The sequence below is a fragment of the Ambystoma mexicanum genome, chromosome 7p, assembly GCF_040938575.1.
Source record: "Ambystoma mexicanum isolate Mex_15411 chromosome 7p, UKY_AmexF1_1, whole genome shotgun sequence".
Lineage (NCBI taxonomy): Eukaryota > Metazoa > Chordata > Amphibia > Caudata > Ambystomatidae > Ambystoma > Ambystoma mexicanum.
Window position 1 is genome coordinate 432,736,138 of NC_090939.1, and position 20,908 is coordinate 432,757,045.

At 45.0% G+C, this 20,908-nt stretch overlaps 1 protein-coding gene across 2 annotated transcripts in view; it reads left to right on the plus strand.

The window, feature by feature from the left end:
- The window catches only part of CADM2 (cell adhesion molecule 2), a 2,048,893-nt gene that overhangs the window by 1,844,491 nt on the left and 183,494 nt on the right, over window positions 1-20,908 (plus strand). The window contains exon 9 of one of the 2 annotated variants that reach the window (XM_069636448.1): window positions 11,416-11,532. The exons of the other annotated variant lie outside the window; for it this stretch is intronic. Coding sequence (XP_069492549.1) covers window positions 11,416-11,532 — 117 coding nt within the window. The remainder of the gene's footprint in view (window positions 1-11,415; window positions 11,533-20,908) is intronic. 2 annotated transcript variants of the gene reach the window in all.

Below are 20,908 nucleotides of genomic sequence, written 5' to 3' on the forward strand. Positions count from 1 at the left end.
ATCAGGAAAGGTGCCTCAATGTGTCCTGATCTTAAATTGGTCCTTCAGGCAAGGGGCTCAAAAATCCTGACAGAGTGGGAGGATTTTAGTAGCCAGCTCTTATTAGAAATGGGCAGCACCCTTCAAAAGCTGATTGGAAACCCCTGTATGGCCAAGAGAACACTGTTCAAATGGATTGGATCCATACAACTGAGGGTTTTCAAAGTTATCCCTCAATGGTGCATCTGCATGGAGTCCGTTCCTGGTTAGATCCAAGGAACAACCAAAGGGATCTCTCCCTATTCTGGCTCACTACTTTCCTACTTTACTACTCGCACATTTTCAACACACTACTCATATCCATTTTGTGATGGATTACTGTAAACGGGTCATGTATTAAAACCCAAAGCATTGAAATGTTGGAATTTCATTATGCAGAGATGGAACGTAGTATGTGTTGTCCGGCCAAAGTACTGCTGTGTTCTTTTTTGTTTAAGTGCTTCACGTTCGGGAGAACTGAAGAAATTAAGGGGCGGATTCATGGAATTATTTGCGCCGAAAAACAAGGATTTGTGCGCCATTCTGCCCGCAAATCCCCATTTGTTAAACAGGGATTTGAGGGCAGAATGGCGCACAAAATCCCAGTTTTTCGGCGCAAATAATTCCATGAATCAGCCCCTAAATGTGTCAATGTGTATTTTCGAATGTTGAACTAGGTCAGACAGTTCAGTGACTACTGAATACCAGCTATAGTAATTTCATTCCACTGGGGCATTAGGTTATAGAAGCCTCCTGATTCTGAATTTTAGAAGGGAACACAAACTCTTCATCACATAACATGTATATTGTGGTAATTATCATGTTCGTGAGCACAAATTGTATTTTTTATTTGTTGCATCGCGTCCAGAGCAGCCTAAATGTGATCCGGGCCCAGGACCACTGAGCAACATTTGACATTCAGTAGTGTTATCTGTTATTTAACCCTCTTAGCGGTTTCTAGACCTGTGTGCTTATGTGGACCATGAATTTGCCCAAAAACACATGCAGTTGTGAGGAAAATAATGCAAATGTTGGCTTTCAAGTCCACTGAGGAGCTACACTTTGAAAATATCTGGACATAAAATGTTGGGTGAGAACCGGAGCTTTATTGAGAATGACTGGCAGTAGTTGTCATGTCCCCTACCCTAGTTAGTAAGTCCAACAAAATTGAACATCCCATGATAAAACATCAAAGAATCCGAAGGATTATGTAAGAATGGGTTAACCAAAATTATTTAAACAAAAATAAAGTGAATATCTATGAATCAAAAAGCATCAGGGAACATATTATGTGATGCCAGAAAAAGTATAACAACAAAAACAATCATATTAATTGATGTGAGTCAATGGTACAATATGCTAGCTTGAAATGTAATAAGTGTAATCACTAAATTTAAGAAATCACAAAATGATATAGTCCTCACATTTCATTACAAAAATAGATTGAATCTGTAAATTGTTGATTTTTCCACGCAATCTCTAAGTGCGTCAAATATATCACAATCATAGAAAAAGCATGTGATCAAAATAAATAATGCTATGTACGAATCAAGTTCTACAAAGAAAGGGACATACATGGCGAACATATTAACAAGAACATGCACTGGGATTGGATGTTATGTCGTGCTAGAAATTGAAAAGCTACATATTCATGGCTTTGCCTTCCTCTGGATGTTTCCATTAAAGCAAATCTAACTCTGAACAAAAACAAAAACGTTATTACGAGCAGTATAAGGGTCCAATTACTTTTGTAGGCTAAACAAAAAGTATTGACCAAAGTAAGTCTGCTAGGAACCGAGCAATCTGCATCAAAGAGCACCACCATCTGAGATACGCACACTACTCCCCCGTGGACCACCAGCAGATGCATTCCTCGAAGTTGCAGTGGCAGAGGTGCATCTGTCATTGACATCAGCGATCCAGTCCATGCAGGACACAAGTAGCAGGGTACTCAATGCCCGCAGAATGCAGGGTTTGCAATAGTTCTGCTTAGAAATCAGAACCGTGACAGAATACAATTTGCTTCCATATGGCCAGTTCCCAAAGCTGTCGAAATGCTGCGCCATGTATGTGGAAAAGAAGGAACATATTCAAAAGTGTATAACATTGAATACATTAAAGCACACAGGAAAGAACATTCAATATACCATAATATATATTTTTAGGGTTGACAGAGTGCCTGATGGATTTGTTTATTTCCTTGTTTTACTGATATTTGAGTTTTGAAAATGTATCTCAGATCCAAACTCTTAAATTGTTAATTTAAACACATTTGTTCAATTCTAGGCTTGTATTCAACAAAGATGTTCAAAAAAGATTATTGTTCTTTCAAATGAATTGTATTCCGGACTTGTATGCAAAATAGTTTCTTTTTTTTTAAATAACATTTTGATAAGGCTTCAATTCCAGACTTATTGAAAAAGGTTGTTATAACATTTTTATAATACTAATTTCCGTTTGTTCATTACAATATTTAAATCCCTATAAGTGAGTTGAGATGCTAAAAATAACATGTTTGACACGTCATTGCAAGAGCCAGCAGTGACCCTGGCTCCTGTGGCCACCGCTTGGAGCAGGCTATTGTAATTCCATTTGAAGGGTCCTGAACATTACCCCGACAACAATGGACAAAGCGTAAACAAAGGATGAATGTGACCCACTGCCTGTCAAATGAAGTACCCAAAGATTAAAGACAGCATTGAAAACGAATGGTCTACTCAGTAAGTAAAGTGAGTCTTTCTCTCAGGGCTCTCAGGTATTGCAGGCCTCTGTTACACACCGCATAGGACCGACTCCTTCAGAGGTCGCTACATTGAGTACGGTTTACATAGGTATACGTATCAACTCACAGCACTACTAAACTATCTATCCAGCTTACAGTTATCTTTAATTCAACATAGAGGCATACTTGAAATGTCAGACTCAGTTTGCACACAACAGTAGGGTTCGGTGCGCCCTACAAATTAATAAACAAACAAACAAACCGTTTTGTGTTATTTAGTCATACTTTTTAAATAAGTCAGCTGGCACACAAGACAAAGTAAAATCTAAACAATAGTTTGTTAGTCATATTTCTAGCTCGATTTCTTCAAAAGGTAAATGGACTTTTGACATATATTCTGTTAGGCTGCGTCTTTTGCGACCGGGCATTTCCTATAAAAAAAACATAATCAGCCCCAACATCTTACTATAAGGGGTCCCTCTCCGTTTAGGGCTTTCCAGAGGCTGATGAAGTTTGTCAGAATGACGAGATTACATGAATCTATTTTATTCTCCTTTCCAAGCTGTCAAGGCATTCTGGCCTCGTTATAACTCGCCCATTAGAGAGTAATCATGACTTTGTTTCCAGCTGGGTTAGTCTGAAGGGAGTCAGATCCAGTGCAAGCTTTTTATGGCAGGAATATTTTATTCCCTGCAATTCAGTCTAATTGCCTGAACTGTCAAGTATAGCTTCTCACACTTAAATCAATTTGGAGACATATAAAAGGTGGCCCTGTGTCCATAATGTTTTATGATTTTTTTTTTACTGTGAAGTAATTATTGTTTTCATATCCGTCCATTCACAAGGCATACTTAGTAAGTATAATGTACATCTTTTTTTCGAGCATAAATGCAAACCACATACTGCATTAATAGTTGAGGACTGTGTGTGAAGTATGATTCATATTTTTTAATGGAATATGCTTACTCAGGTGACTTATTGCATTGGGGATCCATCAAGCAATCATTAATGTGTTGTTGCATAATTTAACATCCTTTGCTTTCTGAATTACAACTTGTCACATGGAGCCCACATCATCATGGGCTTCTGCTTCCAGGGCTGCAGGACATGTGTTGCTGCACGAGGACGATGATTCAGGGTTGTCAACTGTGTAGTCACATAATGGAAGGAGAGGCAACAACATTCATGTCAGGAGAGTTTTGATTTCGATTACATGTATTCGATGCTGGAGTGGGGGATTTGCCAAACGTTGCACGTGACCTGATCGCTCACGTGGTGCTTGTTCCTGATCGGAACTATATAGCTCACTGTCAAGAAGTAACCTACTTTGCTGGATATGTACTTTGGTCTAACTTGAAATAATAGTTCTTCAATTAGTTGTCAGACATTTCTTAATTTTCTATTTTGTGAATCCTTTTTATAGTATAGTGATCACATATGGTTAACATATTACACATGCTGTTATGCTTTGAAGTGCAAATAGTACTTCACTATTTCTACTATATGTGCACATTAGCAATGCAATATATTTTGCTACTGAGTCATATTGTTCATCTCCTGTTTGTTAACCACTCATATTCACACATCTTACTATAAGTATTTATCTGGTGAGACAGCTCAGTCAGTTAAGTGCTCTCATGAAAGATCTGTACAATATCTGGTTTGGCCAAGTTAGTCTTTCATCCTTTTGAAATTGAAACATTGACTACCATTGGTTGGAAAATTATGTATGTCAAAAGGAAACCCCATATCCAATAAGGAGGTAATTGTCATATAGAGTCCTGGTACGATGTCCTTTCATCGCCTGCAATTTCATCCCCTGACATTTTAACGTGTATTTTCCAACAAATATGCTCATTGAATTTTTTAGGGGGGTGGGAAAAGGAAGATAAGGGTTTGGGGGTAGGGAATGGGTAGAAATAAGTGAGGGTAGGGAGGTTGGGGTGGATAACCGACCCCCCCCCCCAAAAAAATAAAATAAAGATGGCCGTTTTCGTTAGAATGTACACATTAAAATGCCAGGGAATGAAATTGCAGGTGATGAAATGACATAGAACCATAGTCCTGAGTGCTATAAACTAACAGGTCTTCTGTTAGGTCTCAGTCCACATGGCATCACACTCACACAATGAGACTTAGGTATAATACAACTTCTTTATTTTGTCTTCCAATTTGTACTTCCCCTCGTCACCTCCTCCATGTCAATTCCTGTTCTCCGTCACTCCCAACAGGGGCCCGCCTCCCACACAACGATGTAGGAAGGTTTCCTACTATTCACAGTACATTACAACCTTCCACCAATTTATATTACAACACCTTTGTCACTCCATTTCTTCAATCACTCTTATGGGCTGGTTTCTCACTCTCTGCAGTCGTTCTATCTGCAGAGTGGTGTCCCCATGTGGAGAGCCTCTGCTGTATCTTTCTGGCTCCTCTTCTTCTGAGGTTTTGCCATCTCCTTGATATAATGCATCTGGCTTTCACTTTCTCATTCCTACTTCATCCAGTATCCCGGCACCGCATGCCAGCCTTTTGATGTGTGACAATGTTCAAGTTCCTTGTGATGTGTTGTGATGTGTTGGGCTCCACTGTCTGCGGTGATCAGCGAAAGGGTTCAGTCTGGTGTGTTTGTGTGTCTTTGGCTGGCGAACCAGTACAGTGTTGACTATTGCTAGCAGGGACTCTTCCTTCCTCCTTCACATGTCCGTGTACATTTCATTTTATGCTTTGCTGTTGCAACTTGGTTTCTCATATTGTCATCTTCTGGGTATCTGTCCTCTGGTCCTGTTACATGTGGTATTTGGTTCCTGCATTTTTTCTGAACATTACTTCCAACTGCATTTCCCTGTCATGCTATGAGGGGTATTTCTGTAATTTGTTAGGAACTAGCATAGAAGCTGCCCTAGTTGCTTGCCAGTCAGGTGAGCTATTGGTAACATGCTTTTTATGCCACCCATGAACCGCTTTACTGTCCCATTTGCATGAGGTCACAGGGACGTCACTCAACAGTGTCTGAAACCTGTGTACTCAGCCTACACTCTGAAGTCCTGGCTGGTGAATGGGAGTCCGTTGTCTGATCTGACCATGTTCAGAATAGCATACACTGTGAAACTGTTGTCCAGTGCTGGTACGACATGATTGGCTGCTATGGGCTCCACTATTTTCACTTCCGGGAAGCACAAATATTCATCATGTCTACCAATACATACTTGTCATCCATCACTCTCTCTCTCTCTCTCTCTCTCTCTCTCTCTCTCTCTCTCTCTCTCTCATTCTCTCACACACACACGTCTTCTTGGTGTGCTTCCAGCACCCTGTTTTTAGACATGTCCCGAAAATGCTGAATGCCGGGTCATTCTTTGCCTCCTGCTTCAGCATCATCATATCCAGTCCTTTGGGAGTCGCCTGATAGACAAAATAGTTGATATCTGTCTGCAATCGAGTGGGGCTTGCAGAACCATTTGGATATTTACAGAGGTAGTCAGCCAGGGTTTAATCTTTCCAGGGCCTATGTACGATGTCAAAAGCATAGTCTATTATCCGTAGTCCCCATCATGCTATTCCAGGTGGCATCCCTGCTTGTGGGTTCCATTATGGACAATAGCACCTGGTGTTTAGTCCTCATTGTGAATGGCATAAATGATCACAAGCCCACACAAATGTTAGCCACTCTTTCTCTGCCTGTGAGTAAGCATGTTAGATGACAGAGAGGCTTTTACTGCCATATGAGACAATCTGTTTAAGGTGCTGTGTGTCCTGTGTGTATTGAGCGAGGATGACCCCAAGCCCAAAGGGGCTTGCATCCACTGTTAACTCCGTGCATTACTCTGAGTCAAAGTATGTAATTTCGTCAGCTGCTGTGATCCTGCTGCATATGATGTTGAATGCCTTCTGACATTCCACTGACCACTGGAATGAGAGGTGTGTCTTGGTTAACTCTCACAGTGGGGCAATGACTGTGGCAAAGTCTTTGATGTATCATGTGCAATAGCTGGCATGTCACAGGTGTGGTTTTACCTTCCCATACAAAGGAACGTGCTCAGTCCTTGGACAACAATGGACCACATGTGGCAGAAACAATCATGTTCAGTCTGTTTGCTGGGAAGAGAAACCATTGCCACAAAACAAACATACGCAAAGTACATTGGCAAGGTCACCACCAAATGCAATGCTAAAACTGTGAATGGTAATACATACAATGGAATATACTCAAGACATTGACAGCCATGATCAAGGTGCTTTATAAACACAATACTTAGATGAATATGTCTTCCTAGTGATTGATACACTAGATGATGTAAATATACCAATATTGCCTCCAAAGATTGGTGAATGCACTCAGAAATGTATCATTGAGACAAGCGCTCATGTCAACATTATAGGTGACCAAGTCACAGGTTGAGATTTACTCAACTTCAGAACTGCCAAGGTGTCATACTTAGACTTAACAGATCTCAACTACCACCCCTCAATAGACGTAAGATGTCTCCCAAGACATAAAAAGACTATATACATAATGGAGGCCACTTCACTGTCCAAAGCAATATTACAAACTATGTTCCCAAATCCTTTCGAAGGACCAGGCTTGCTCAAAGACACAGTGATCAAAATACACATTGACAAAAGGGCCAAACCAATCCGACAACACCCAAGATGGATAGGTATTCATCACTAGCACCAAAGGTTTCAGATGAACCACAACACCTACTACAGGCTGACATCATCAAAAGAGCTGAAGGCCCCTCACTATTGGTGTCACCACTGGTAGTAGTTCTGAATGAGATAAAATGCATCCATCTCTGCATAGACATACGGCATAGTATACCCAACACTGCTATCCAAAGAGAATACACTCCAGGATGAAATACTGAAGATATGATTGTCAAATTAAACAAGCAATTCAATTATCAAGGCTAGACCTATATCAAGGAAATCATCAACTATAACTACACCTGACATCCAGAGCAATAACAACCTTCTCAACAAATGAAGGACTTTTCAGATATAAATGGCTCAATTTTGGCATCTTTTCAGAGGCCGAAATACTTCAAGAAACAATCAGACATATTCTTGTGTCCTTTAATTCAACTACAGTGACGATATTTTAGTGTTTGGAAAATCCCACACAGATCATAACCAAGAACTAACAAAAGAATGAAAAAGTGCTACGAAAAGCGTGCTACGAAAAGCAGGCCTTACTTTGAACAAACGAAAATGGAAAACAAATAGCAACACCTTTGATTCTATAAACATCTATTCTCAGACCAAGGTATGAACCTAGACCCAGAAAAAGCATTCCAAATAAGTAAATTGCTGATGCATGGCCTTTCGTCGGCATGGCAGAGTACTGCTAAAGATACTTACCAAGTCATACCACTATGCTTGAGCCTCTCCGACACATGTTAAATAAAGAATCGCTATTGCAGTGGAGTCGGGAATGTCAATATGCTTTTGAACATATCAAACGAGACCGTTCTTTGGTGAAACATCTAGCCTACGTCAACCCATCCTGACGTATTGAACCTAGAGTGGAGGCTAGCCCTGTTTGGCTTGGAGCTATACTGGCACAGGCTCTCAAACACAAAGTGGCATATTCGAGTAGTGCATAATCTACAACAGAAGCTGCCTAGTCACAATCTGAGAAAGAACGTTTGCCTGCTGTCTGGTTGTAAAAACACTTCCATCACTTTGTAATTGTGAAAATGTTCAAGCTCGTAACAGACCATCTGGCTCTGCCTTCGCTGTTTGGAAGGCCTAGGACTAGAAGGCTGTCACGTATTGAGAGATGGGTCACCTACCTACACGACTATGACTGTAACATTGTACACAGAATGTGTAAAGATATCAAAGTGACAGGTAGAGGTCTAGACGCCTCAAATGTGATCACAACAGCACACTGAGGGATGAAGTGGAAGAATACCTGAGATACGTCACTGCTAATGCATTATCACCTGCAAACCCTAAACATGTGTTTGTGGCTGCTTACAGTGAGGGGTCCAACTTTCAATCTGGCCATACACCCCACTCTTGAGTATAAATGGAACAACCATAGCAAAATATGAGAGAGTCATCGAAACGCTAAGCTAAAGGAATTGGAATGACTAGCAATTATTCACAGGGAACTTGCAGTGTCAGAACAACATCACCTGCTGAGGGGGCGCCCACAAAACAAATAAATATACTGGTACACGTTGCTCATGAAGGCAACAGAGGCATTGTGAATACAATGAAACTGCTCCGGAATTGGCTACGGTTCCCACACATGGGCAACTTAGTGGAAGAGATAATACGTCACTGCATCGCATGCCAGTGTACATTCAAGAGTGCACCACTGCTGCCATTGCGAAACACTGAAATGTTAAAGGGCCTTTGGCATATGGTTGCACTCGACTTTGATGGTCCCATGACTGATGGTCACTTCCTCCTTGTAGTGTTTGATGTATATTTGAGATCCCAATAATTAAAACTGTGCACACTTTGCATTCTCTCAAATAGTGGGAATGATAGACAATATCTCCAATGAATGGGGCATCCCACACACTGTGACGACAGGGCAGAATATGACCCACCATTCAATAAAAATTACTTCAATTGTTGTGCAAAATGTTAGGGTTCCAACATTAGAGGATCATACGATTATGGCTACATGCCAACGGAATTTATTTAATCAATAAAGAGAACAGTACAGAAAGCTGCTATTGAAACCATGTCTATTTACCAAGCACTTTGTCGTATGCTAGGCCTTTATCGCATTATCCCCCATGATTCAACAGGTATGCCTCCAGCTGGACTAATTATCAGATATCTTCCAAGAATATGCCTGCCCAAGACTGACACTGACGCAGAGGAAAGGCAAATGCGATATACCCTGGAGACATAAGGAAGATACAAGAAGCAAGAAATCAAACTGAGTACAAAAGGAGAGCAAAATCAAGAAAAGTCATAGTTGGTGAAGAAGTACTGGTGAAACAGAAACAGCAAAAGAGAGCAGATACTAGGTATGCAGACACTCCATGAACAGTGACCAACAATATAGTACAAGCAGACCATCAAGAAGTCACTAGGAATGTCTAAGAATAGCACTACATGAAGCTATACTATATCAGAAGAGCTGGACACAGCAGAATCAAATGATCAGTAGGCAGAAGCTAGCCGTCCACTGCAGACTCAGAATGAAACCAGAGAAGAAGAGTCAACAAAACTAATCAGATGAGGGAGCCCCGGGGAATGATTAAGAAACCTGGCAGAAGAAATGTGTACTGCAACAGACAAGATAAGTGCTTCTACTTCCCACACGTTTTGCAAATGTAATGGCATTTGAGGGGGACACCTGTGCTATCTCTATGAGAACCCTTTGGTATTTCAGACCCTTACGGAAATAAAGGGAAATACAATTCAGCTCTACAGCATCTTGGATTTGGAAAGAGAACCCACATCACTTGATGAGCTAAGAGTAAGGAGAACCAAGAGCGGTAGAAGTCGATTAGGAAATATTTAAGGATTTGGCTGTGGTGCTGTAAAGGAAGTCTGTTTATGTAGCCGGAGGTGGTGAGGTACGTTTTTCATACGTGGTTGCGTTGGTGTAGTGGTAATGAGGAATCGTCTTTTCCTTCTTTAAGTAAGGTAACCATGGTCACTTCTTAATGTATGCACATTGCATCACTGCACTCTTTAACTGACCTAGTATACCTGCATGATGTCTTCACGTATGAATGGACTGCAAGTGTATTTTGGTTATTTTCCTATTACAACTCTGAATGCAGCTAATATCGATGTACATTCATATTTTTGTATCCTTATTCATTATCAGTTGAGTCGATCATTTTCAGAGGATTTAACTATGTTCTTAGAAGTGTCCCAGTCTTCCTGTGTTCCCCGTATTTATTTTTAAATATTCCCATAGAAATGTCTCACAGATGTTCTTACTTCCCTGCCTTTGTTACAGGCTTTTTCAAGACCAGTCAATTAGAATCATTACATATAAACGGTATATTTACATTGTTCCTGTGTATGATTTTTATTTGTGTTTTAAATATTCAAAGTCACACATTGTTTCCCAGTTTACCTTCCAAATGTTATATGGACATGTCAGTTCAATTGCTATGAAATTATCTGCAGAACAAGAATAATGGAGGGGAAGAGACACATTGATACAATTTAAAAAGTAAAGCAATTGAAATACATGAATGGAAAATTAAGATTTTAATTAGAGTTTATTTGCATTTTTCTCTCATCATTGGTTGTTTACAATGATGGTTGTGAGGGTGCAATGTTCCATTTTTACCTTATGTTTTTCTCCCAGCATGTTTTTATCCATGTGTGTCTCCCACTTTTATATGGCATGTCCTGTTTTCCACTGTGCTCCCAACTGTGTATATTATGTCTTAGCAATGGTCTGCTCTCTGGAGATAGGTCTGAAACTCAAACGTTTACATGTTAGTCCATTTAGATGGTTTTAAGTAACCCCATCCAGACGCCACCATGGTGGGCAAAGGAAAGAGAGAGGGGTGGACTGCTAAGAATGTAATGACATTGTTGGGAGTATCCCATTGAGCATGTTTTAATTTGCCTTGTTGTACGTTTAACAAAGCCATTCTAGGAATTCATTTTGTTTGCATGATTTGATGTTGTCTTCATATTTTTGTTTCTTTTTTATGTTTTTCCCCATTCACCAGATGTTCCAAACACATTGTTTTCAGCCACTGTCATCCCCTCTTTTACCACTACAACTGTCACAACCTATGTAACCATAACAACCTGCACAGGCACATCAGCAACAGTCTTCACTGGAGGTACTGTACGTTTCTTTTGTTCAAATCATTTTTAAAAAGGAACATGGAGGTGAAATTTCAGTTGGTTATAGACGTGTAACTATTTTGTGTCCCTAACAGTAGAAGTGTGTTAACGATTGACGATGCCACAACATTTAACTCTAATGTGCATTTGAAGTGAATTCGATGAGGATGGATCCTTTAATGTTTGTCATCTCTAACCACCTTATGACTTTTCCTCTTACAGATTTCGCACATTACACTTGAAACAAAATATAGCCACCCTGTACATCTGTCAAGTTGTTACTATATTTTAGAATGTAATTGTGGATAATCTGTTGAAATGGTGATTGCTACAGAAGGTTAACATTCGTGTGCTGGAAGAGGGCATTTCAAACAGTAACATTTGCAAGCACTTTTGGTCTTGCCCAGTTTTGTTCTTAGCTATTATGGGAAGTTTGTGCTTTGCATGCTGCACAACGTTAAGCAACCCATGCAGGCCACATCCTCACCTATTCTTGTATGGTCTCCTTGGTCGTTCTCCTATTTTTATTTTATTTATTTATTGAACATTTGTATGGCACCTATACACAAGAGTTCGAAGCTGCCACAAGACAAAAAGGGGTGGGTAGGCAGAGGAGAAAACAACAATAAACGGTCCTACTAGATTTTGTGACATTCGGACCATGCAAGTATAGTGACAATAAGTGCAGGGGGAGGTGGCGGGTCAGGCGGGGGAGGGGAGAATGGCAGGAAGGGTGGGGCATCAGGGCCTGGGCAAGTGCTGTGGGGAGCCCAGGAGGGTGGGTGTCAGGGGAAACAGGGAAAAGTGTCAGCTAGTATGAGGAAAGAGGGACCAGATACAGGCTAGTCAGTCAAGGGTGCCTGAGGGCAAGTGCTGGTTAAGGAGTGCTGGGGTAGACTGGACGAGGAGGCCGTGGCCCCTGTAAGGCATCTAGGTGACCAGGCACCTGTCGCAGCTGCCGGGAGTCATTAGCAAGGGAGTGGGAGAGGGAAGGAGGAGGACAAAAGGAAAGCCTTAAGTAGTTTCAGAAACGTAAGAAGATACTGCTCAAGTCTGAGAGAGGTTGGAAGGCTGTTACAGAGGGAGGTTCCTGCCAAAAAATTATATATGCCCCCACTCTCTGCTGGGAGAAATGTCTAATCTGTAGAGAGTTGCGGCTAGAGGACCGAAGGTCTCTAGCTGGAGCGGGGTCCTAGGCCCCAGAAAGCCACGTGGATGATGCCGAGGGTCTTGAAGTTGATCCACGCAGTCACTGGGAGCCAGTGGAGAGATTTTAGGGCTGGAGAGATTTGGTCCCTGTGCTTGAGGTAAAGGATACATCTTGCAAGCCTTTTATTGATTATTTGAAGAGGGCAAAAGGAGGAAAGAGGCAGATTGAAGAAGATGCTGTTGTACTAGTCCAGCCTAGAGAGAACAGAGCTCTGTAGGCATTGAGCTTCTGGGAAAAGGTGCATGAAGGGAGAATGCATCTAAGGAGGTGCAGCTGAAAGTTGGACTTCTTTGCAAGATCCCTAATATGAGGGAGAGGGAGAGAGAGGAGTCAAAGGTGACCCCAAGGTTTGAGCGGGGAGGGCCCAGGCAGGACGGCCAGAGAGTGGGAGGAAAACATGGAGCAGGTGTCCCAATGAGAAGGATCTCAGTTGTACTGGCATTAAGGCAGAGATCATTAGAAGAGCAACATGCCTGAATAGCAGTCAGGCAGTCAGGTTTGAGCGAGGAAAAAGAGGAGATAGAGGAGGGAAGCTTAGAGGATAGATGTGTGTCTTCAGCATAACACTGGAAGTGAGGGGAGAAGCTGCAGATCAAGAGGGCCAAAGGGGCAAGGTAGATATTGAAAAAGCCACCATGATAGGATAGAGGCCTGAGGGACACCATGGGTAGAGAGTGATGTGGTGGAGAGGAAAAGGCCCAGTTACACTTGCGAAGGTTGGTTTGAAAGGAAGAACGTCAGACAGGCTAGTGCCCTGTCCATGATGCCTAGGGTATCACACAGATGATTTGTGAGGATTAAATGATTCACTATGTCAAAGACAGAGGAAAGGTCAAGAAGGATCAGAGCGGTGGCAGAGTCGGAATCAAGATTTAAGAGCAGGTCTTCACGGGTGTTCAGGAGAACAGTTTCCATGCCCCTGGATGCTCTGAAGCCAGAGTGGTCGTCGTGGAGACAACCAGCAAATTTGTTGTATTGGGTCATTTGGGAGATGCCCACCTTATCCAGGAGTATGGCCAGGAAAGGGGTGATGGAAATAGGGCGATAGTTAGCCAGGCTTGAAGGGTCACCAGATGGTTTTTTAGGAGCAGATGCACAAGGGAGTACTTGAGGGGTTGTGGTAAAGAGCCATTTGCAAAGTAATGGATACAGAAGTCAGCCAAGGCAAGGGAGAGAGAGGAGATATTGTCCATGATAGTTCTGGAAGAGCAGGGGAGCACCTGGTTGGAGAAGACTTTCTTAGAGCGGACTTCTCTGGACAACTCATCCGGTGCATTTGGAGAGAAGGAGGAGAGTAAGGGGAGGGTGAGTGAGGGGCCAAGGAATGCAAAAGCAGATTGAGGTGGGTAGGGGAGTATAGGAGATTGAGGACAGGATGTCCTGTGTTTTAGTGGAGAAGTGGGAGGTCAGTCCAGTGTAGAGGGCCTGGGAGGCAAGAGGAAAGACAAGACTGCAGAAGAATGGGCAAGATCCTTGCAGATTTTGAAAAGTTTGTCTGAGTTATTGTTGGCACCAGGAATGAAGGCTTGGACATGAACTATCTTTTTAGAGTGGATGGAGAGTAGATATTGCCTTTGGAGCAGGCGGCAGGCCAGTTTGTCAGAGGATGTGCTTGAGGCCGGCCACTTCCACTCAGCAACTCTTCACTTTCATTTCCGAGCGGCCAAGTCGGTGTCATACCAAGGGATGCACTTGGAGGCAAGCTTCATGCAGATCCTCATTACAGGAGTAAAGATGTCCAGAGTGTTGGAGATGGAGAGATGGAGGTTAGCAAGTGCTGAGTCGGAATTAGAGTTTCTTATTTTTCTTTTTCAACATACATGGAGTCTAATTCCCCTCACCACCCACCCAAACATAAAGATAGATTTTGGCAGATCTAGAAGCACAAGCATCATCGGTCCTTCACATGGTAATATCAATTTGATGTTGTAATCAGGTATTGAACATATGGGCCCCACACCTCCAGAGGGCGGGCATGCAATGGTAAAGTCTGTATGAAAGCAGTCTCAACGTCATGACAGTAGGCAATGTCCTGCACCCACCCTTGCACGCTGGGAGGTGGGCCCCTCCCCAGGCCATCGCCACCCTCCTGCTCACCAACACCAGTAGTAGACCCACCAAGCGCCTCCTCGTGGGCTGTAGTGCCCAAGTACAACCCAACAGGGCAAAAATAGGATCTAGTTGCAGAGTTTTACAAACAATCGGAGAGGTTTTAGTGCGCACCCCCGACCAGAACTCATGTATCCATGGACATTCCCAAGATAAGTGGAGGAACTCTTCTGGGGCGAGTCCACACCTGCCGCATGCGGCTGGGCTATCTGGAAAATGCTTATGAAGCCTGGCTGGGGTATGATAGACCTGGTTCAGGAAGTTGAAATGTATTAGCTTGTATTGAGAATTTAGGGAGACTTTCTGAGTTTGTTTCAGTACATACACCCAGTCTTCATCACTGATTGTGTCCCCCAGTGCTATCTTCCACCTCCTCCTTGGGGCTCCTCCCTCCCAGGGTGTCTCTGACAGCAGGCCATTATAGATTTTTGAGACCAGATGGCCTTCCCCTTGTGATTGAATCACCCTTTGAAGTAGGGGCTACACCCAGGTTTGCGTTGGGAAAGAGGCAAGGGGAGCCCTAAGCGCATGTCACAGTCAGAAGTACATAAACACATCCAGCGCTGAGTTACTCCCCCGCTCCCTTGCCTGTTGGGCTGTGAAGAACTCCCCATCCACAAACAGGTCACCTAGGATTTCAATCTTCAGTTTGTTGGCCGTTGAAGATATACATGTTCATTGGTTATAGGTAGGCAGTGGATGTGATGTGCTAGAAGGAGAGATGAGTACAGGGTTGTGAGGCCCACCCTGCTCACCATCTCTTTCCAAGCCTTACAGGTAATTTTAACCACGTTCAGCATGCTGGGAGTTGCCCACATCTTGCCCAGGATCATTGTGCAGAGTAAATAAGGGGTCATCAATGCCCTCTCCACTTGTATGTGCGGCCTTACAAATTGTGTGGCATACCAATGTCCAAGGAAGTGCACCTGCACTGCCCAATAATAGCGCTTGAGATCAGGCAGAGCTAGTCCGCTCCCTCGCTGTCTGCTGTGTCAGTGTCGTGAAGGCCACCCTCACTGGCCTCCCTGCCCATACTAAATCAAAGACCACCCCTCACAGTCGCTGAAAGAAACTGCCCGACAGCAACAGGGGAATGTTGAGAAAAAGATATAGAAATTTGGAGAGAATGATCATCTTAACAATTTAGATCTGCCCAATTAGCGTGAGTGGAAGTGTCCGCCATCTAGCCACTGCCTTCTGAGGTTTCTCAGTCCCCCTCCCATACTTATTGCGGTTTAGCTCCTCCCAATTGCGCAACACCAGTACCCCCAAGTACCGAACTCCCGCTGTCTCCCACCTGTGTCCAACCTCGCCTCTGAATGAAATAGGGGCCCAGTCTCAATTTCTGGAGTATTGGAAACAAGTAAGGCCATTTGACTAAGTCGAAAGCCTTTTTGGCATCTAAAAACACAGCAATCGCCCGGGATGTACCGTCGAGTGCCTCCATGACCCCAAAGAGGCAGCAGAGACTGAATGTCGTATTCCTCCCAGGAATTAACCCTGCCTGCTCCTCCAGCACCAGTCTGGGCATCAATGGAAGAAGATGGTTTGCAAGGATTTTGGCGAATATTTTGTTGTCAACGTTAATCAGAGAGATTGGCCTATTGAAGGCATAGCCTTCAGGGGGTTTCCCTTGTTTGTGTATCAATACTATGTTGGCCTCTCGCAGCGTAGGAGGGAGTGATCCTAATGTGAGCGACTCCTCATATACCTGGAGGAGAATCAGAGCCGGGATGGGGGCATAGGCTTTATAAAACTCACCAATTAGGCCGTCTGGGAGCTCTTTAATTACCATAAGGATTTCTTCCAAGGATATTATCCGCTCGAGAGGTTTGCGAAGGTGAGCCTCCAACCAGTAGAGTTCCACTTTCTTGAGGTACCACTGCAACGTCTCTAAATACTGCGAGTTCTTAGATCTATATAATTCCTCATAGAAGGACTGGAACACCGCTGGAATACCCTGCTTGGAGCACACCGGTTTGCCCAGGGGATCTGTCACATACTCAATGTGGGGGATCTTTGTTGGCAGTTATCAGTCTTGCCAGCAATGCCCCAGGCTTCTGCCTTCACCATACTGCTGCACTTGATGGCCATGGGCCAGGAACCAGATCTCACGATCAGCATTGACTCTGAACTTGTCAAGCTCCTCCCGCAACTGCGCTAGGGTATGGAAGTTTGATGATTCTGCATATTCAGTTTCTAGCTCTTTGAGTGTGATCTCACTCCTCGTGAGTTCCCTTCTAATTCCCCACAGAATCCCATTTCTCTTGTACATACATACCCCTCTAACATAGCACTCGAGGCTTTCCCAGAGAATCCCGGCCAAAGAGATGGAGCCCTTGTTATCCTTGAGGTGGAATTGAATGTCTGCTCGCAGTTCCGGCAGAACACCCCAACCTGTAGCGCGGCAGGTTTAAATCACCAGGAGTGACCTCCTCCCCCAGCTTACCCAGTCCACATTCCAAGATCACTGGAGCGTGATCGGAGAGAGTTTGCAGGAGTATCTGAAAGATAGCCTCAGATAGTAGAGACTGGAGCTGGAGCCATGGACCCAGGAGTGGTACGTATAGTCTCGGTCCCCCTGATGTTGGCGTCTCCAAGAATCAATAAAATTGTATGTCTTGCATATTTCCTGTATCTGTAGGCCTGCCTTGGGTGTGTTGCTCTGTCCCACCTCGGTCCTGTCCTGGCTGGGTTCCATCACCGTGTTCAGGCCAGCGCCCACACTATGGTGGCACCCTGACACTAAGCCAAATGTGCCATGACCCAGACAAACGCGCTTGGACAGTCCACATTGAGACCGTAGGAGTTTACTAGGGCCAGCGATGTGCCCTCGAGGACCCTGTGGAACAAAAGTGCCCACCCATCTTTGTACCTTGCAGTTGAAATCAGGCAAAACTTGATGCCTTTGCCGATCAGTATGGTGACCGCTCTAGCGTAGGATGAATGGGAGGATAAATATCTGTGACATCCCCAGTTGGCTCACCACTTATTCTCGGAAGAAAGGGTCTGATTGGTTTCTTGGATGAAGGCCACATCGATCTGGTGCCTTCTAAGGTACTGTGCAACCCTCCAAGTCTTGGAGGAACTGTCCCCTCCTAATGTTCCACATTGTTACCTGGAATCCCGGAGATCCCCTGAGTATCTGTGCTTTGGGGGTTGCCCTTCCCCACCCATCTTCCCATTGTTCTAGTCGTGATCTGACTGTCCCATCAGATATTGTTGTGAGATGTACTAACAAGAACCGGACTACTGAAAACCTGGATTAACCTAAATCCCCTCCTCCCTTCAGTTAACCTACTACTCGCCCTACCCCAACAATCCCCCAAGCACCCTGCTCTTACCCTCTCAAATCTCGCTCCCCCATGGGATTCTCCCAACCCAACCATTGACCCCATACCAACCCCCGACCATAAACCATACTGTTGGCGTGCTCAGGGCGCTAGTGCCTGGTCAAGTTCACAGGGCTCCCGCACCGTTAAGCAGTATATGAACAAACTGAGGCAGATTAATTTAGGATCAAAGTGTCAACGGGCATTACGCAACTATTCACACAGCCCTCCTTACCTACAAGTGACCAGAGTCACCTCATCCTGGATCTCTCTGGTCCTCTCGAGCCTGTTCTCAATTGTCCCCTCAGGGCCTTGGGTTGTTGCAGGGGGAGTGCTTGCTTATCTCGTCCAGAATGGAGATTGTCGCCTCTGGCAATGTGTAGAATTGTGCACTCCCTCATGCTGGAGAATGCTGTGGGAGTTGCTGTGAATAAAATAGAGTATTGGATGTTGTGATCCTTAGTCCCCTCTTGACCCCCGTGAAGGATTGCCATGAGGCATGCACTGCTGCTGCATCGTAGTGTAGTTCCCCCTTTGCTCTAGCCAGGCGCAGGATCATGTCTCGGTCCCTATAATAGAGGAGGTGAGCGAGGATAGGACGTGGAGCTGCTCCAGGTATTGGTCGAGCCACAAACTTCTCCATTTTGTTCTGCCCATGGTTCTCACAGACCCACACCAAGCAAATATTATTTCTACGGGGCCTTTCCTCTAGGTCTTCATTTTTGGCCATTACCGCCTTGACTTGCACTTCAAAAGGGGGGTTACACTCTGGCAAGCAGCAAAGGCAATCCATCTTCCAGCCTGGATACTCTTTGCTGAAACTCATCTAGGTGGTCACCATGTTTGTCCATCCGATGTTGAAGCAGGTCAATCTTGGAGGAGAGTGGGTCTAGCCTCCGATGCCACCTTAACATCATGCAGTATTTCTTTGATGCCTGCTTCTGGGATCACGGTAGCTCCCTCCACCATCCCATTCTCAGACACTGGTGCCTCCGTCTGCTACTGTGGCCTGGGTGTCATGGGCAAGGCCCCCCTCAAAAGCGAGTTTTTGCTGCATTTTGTCTGTCTTTCTCATGATGCGGGGAGGTCCCTCTGACCCAGGGGGTCAGCGAGAGATGCCCGGGCAGTGGATCCAGATGCAGAATAGTCTTGGAAATGGTCTGGGCCAAGCGCTGCAGAGGGGAGACGTCTGAGTTATCCACCGCTGTACTCCCTCCGCTCCCCGGTCAGGTGGTACACTCTTGCTAAAGTAAAGTTGAGCCCTTCCAGAGGGACCCTTCAGGACTCAAGATCCCCTGCTGGCAACTCAGGGCAGCTCTGGGCCACCAGGGAGGGGGCCAGCCAGCCCAACCCCCTATTCCAGGAGAGGAGGAACCACTTCACCATACCAGGCTGTGTTTATTGATGTTGAGGCCCGCTTTCAGCAGCTCGTATCTTCCCCAGGGCACCCCTGTCTCCAAGTCCAATTACCAGTCTTCTTGCATCTCCTGCATTCTCTGCCGGGCTCCTCTGTGTTCCAGCTTACTCAGGGCCTCCCCGTTCACCAGCCCCAGCCTGGGGGTTGGCCTGACATTGCTCTTCATGCTAGCATTGCTCAGCACAGTTCAGGTGCTGTGCGGTGTCCCCATCTGGATGCCCCTGCCTCCGGGGCCTCCCTCCTTTTATGTGGGCCTTTATCACCAAGTACAGGTGCTCTTGACTGGGGGGGCAGGCTCCAAACTGCCTCTGCTCCCAATTGCAAAGTATGAGATCACAGGGGATGCAGTCACCTTGTGGGGAAAAGAGTGGCATCCCACAGCCACCCCACAATGTATAGTCTCGTGGTGCTCAAGATTTCACCCTCTGCTGGGCCTTTAGAGGGATCTGTTCAAGAATGAGGGATGGATTTCAGGCGCCAGGCGAGCGTCCCACAGCCTCCACCCTAAGGCCGTGTGCCACTATTCCTGCAGAGTGTGTGAGTGTGCATGTGACTTGCGGTTCCACCTCATGGGGGGGGGATTGTGTAGTGTTTCTTCTGGGGGTAAGGAGGCAAGGACGAGCCCCTGTGCTACCTGCCACTCCCCTCTCTCCTCTCACCTTCCCCGCTCAGGGCACCAGGTGGCTGAAGTTCTTGCTACCGGGATCGGGGGCGGGCTCCAGACTGCCTCTGCTCCCAGGCCGGCCATGTGTCTCGTCCCTCTTGCACATTGTCTTCTCACCTGTGCCCCGCTCTGGTCGCTCCACCCCCCGGCTGTCCACTCCACTGACAGCAGTTATGTCCCACGCCGGTGCGTGTGTTAAGCCACTCTTGCTGCAACCCAGGCCAAGGTCCGAGCGCTCTCCCCATCCCACCTGCTCCTCCTTGTGTCGGCTATGCAAGCGGGGGTGCCATATTGAAGCAGCAGTCAGCTCTTTCACTCCCGTTTACAGGCTGCAGGGTTGGGCGGGGACTTTGATGCACTCTTTCACACTGTGTTAGCAATGGAACTGCCTCAGAAGCGGCTATTTTTCAGGATTTGCGAGGACCCTTCGCAGAGCTCAGAAGGAAGCTACCATGTTGGCCGGGCTCTCTAGGGCCCTCCGTGATGAGTTAATAGCGTGGGTGCTTTTAGGCTAATAACTAAGAAACCTACATCTGAGCAACTCTTTCATCAATGCAAGTAAAAGCACCTGTTTTTCAGAGAGTGCATGTAACTTACCATGCCTGTGTTATTTCCCTCGATCAGGATGGTGAATGGGTCA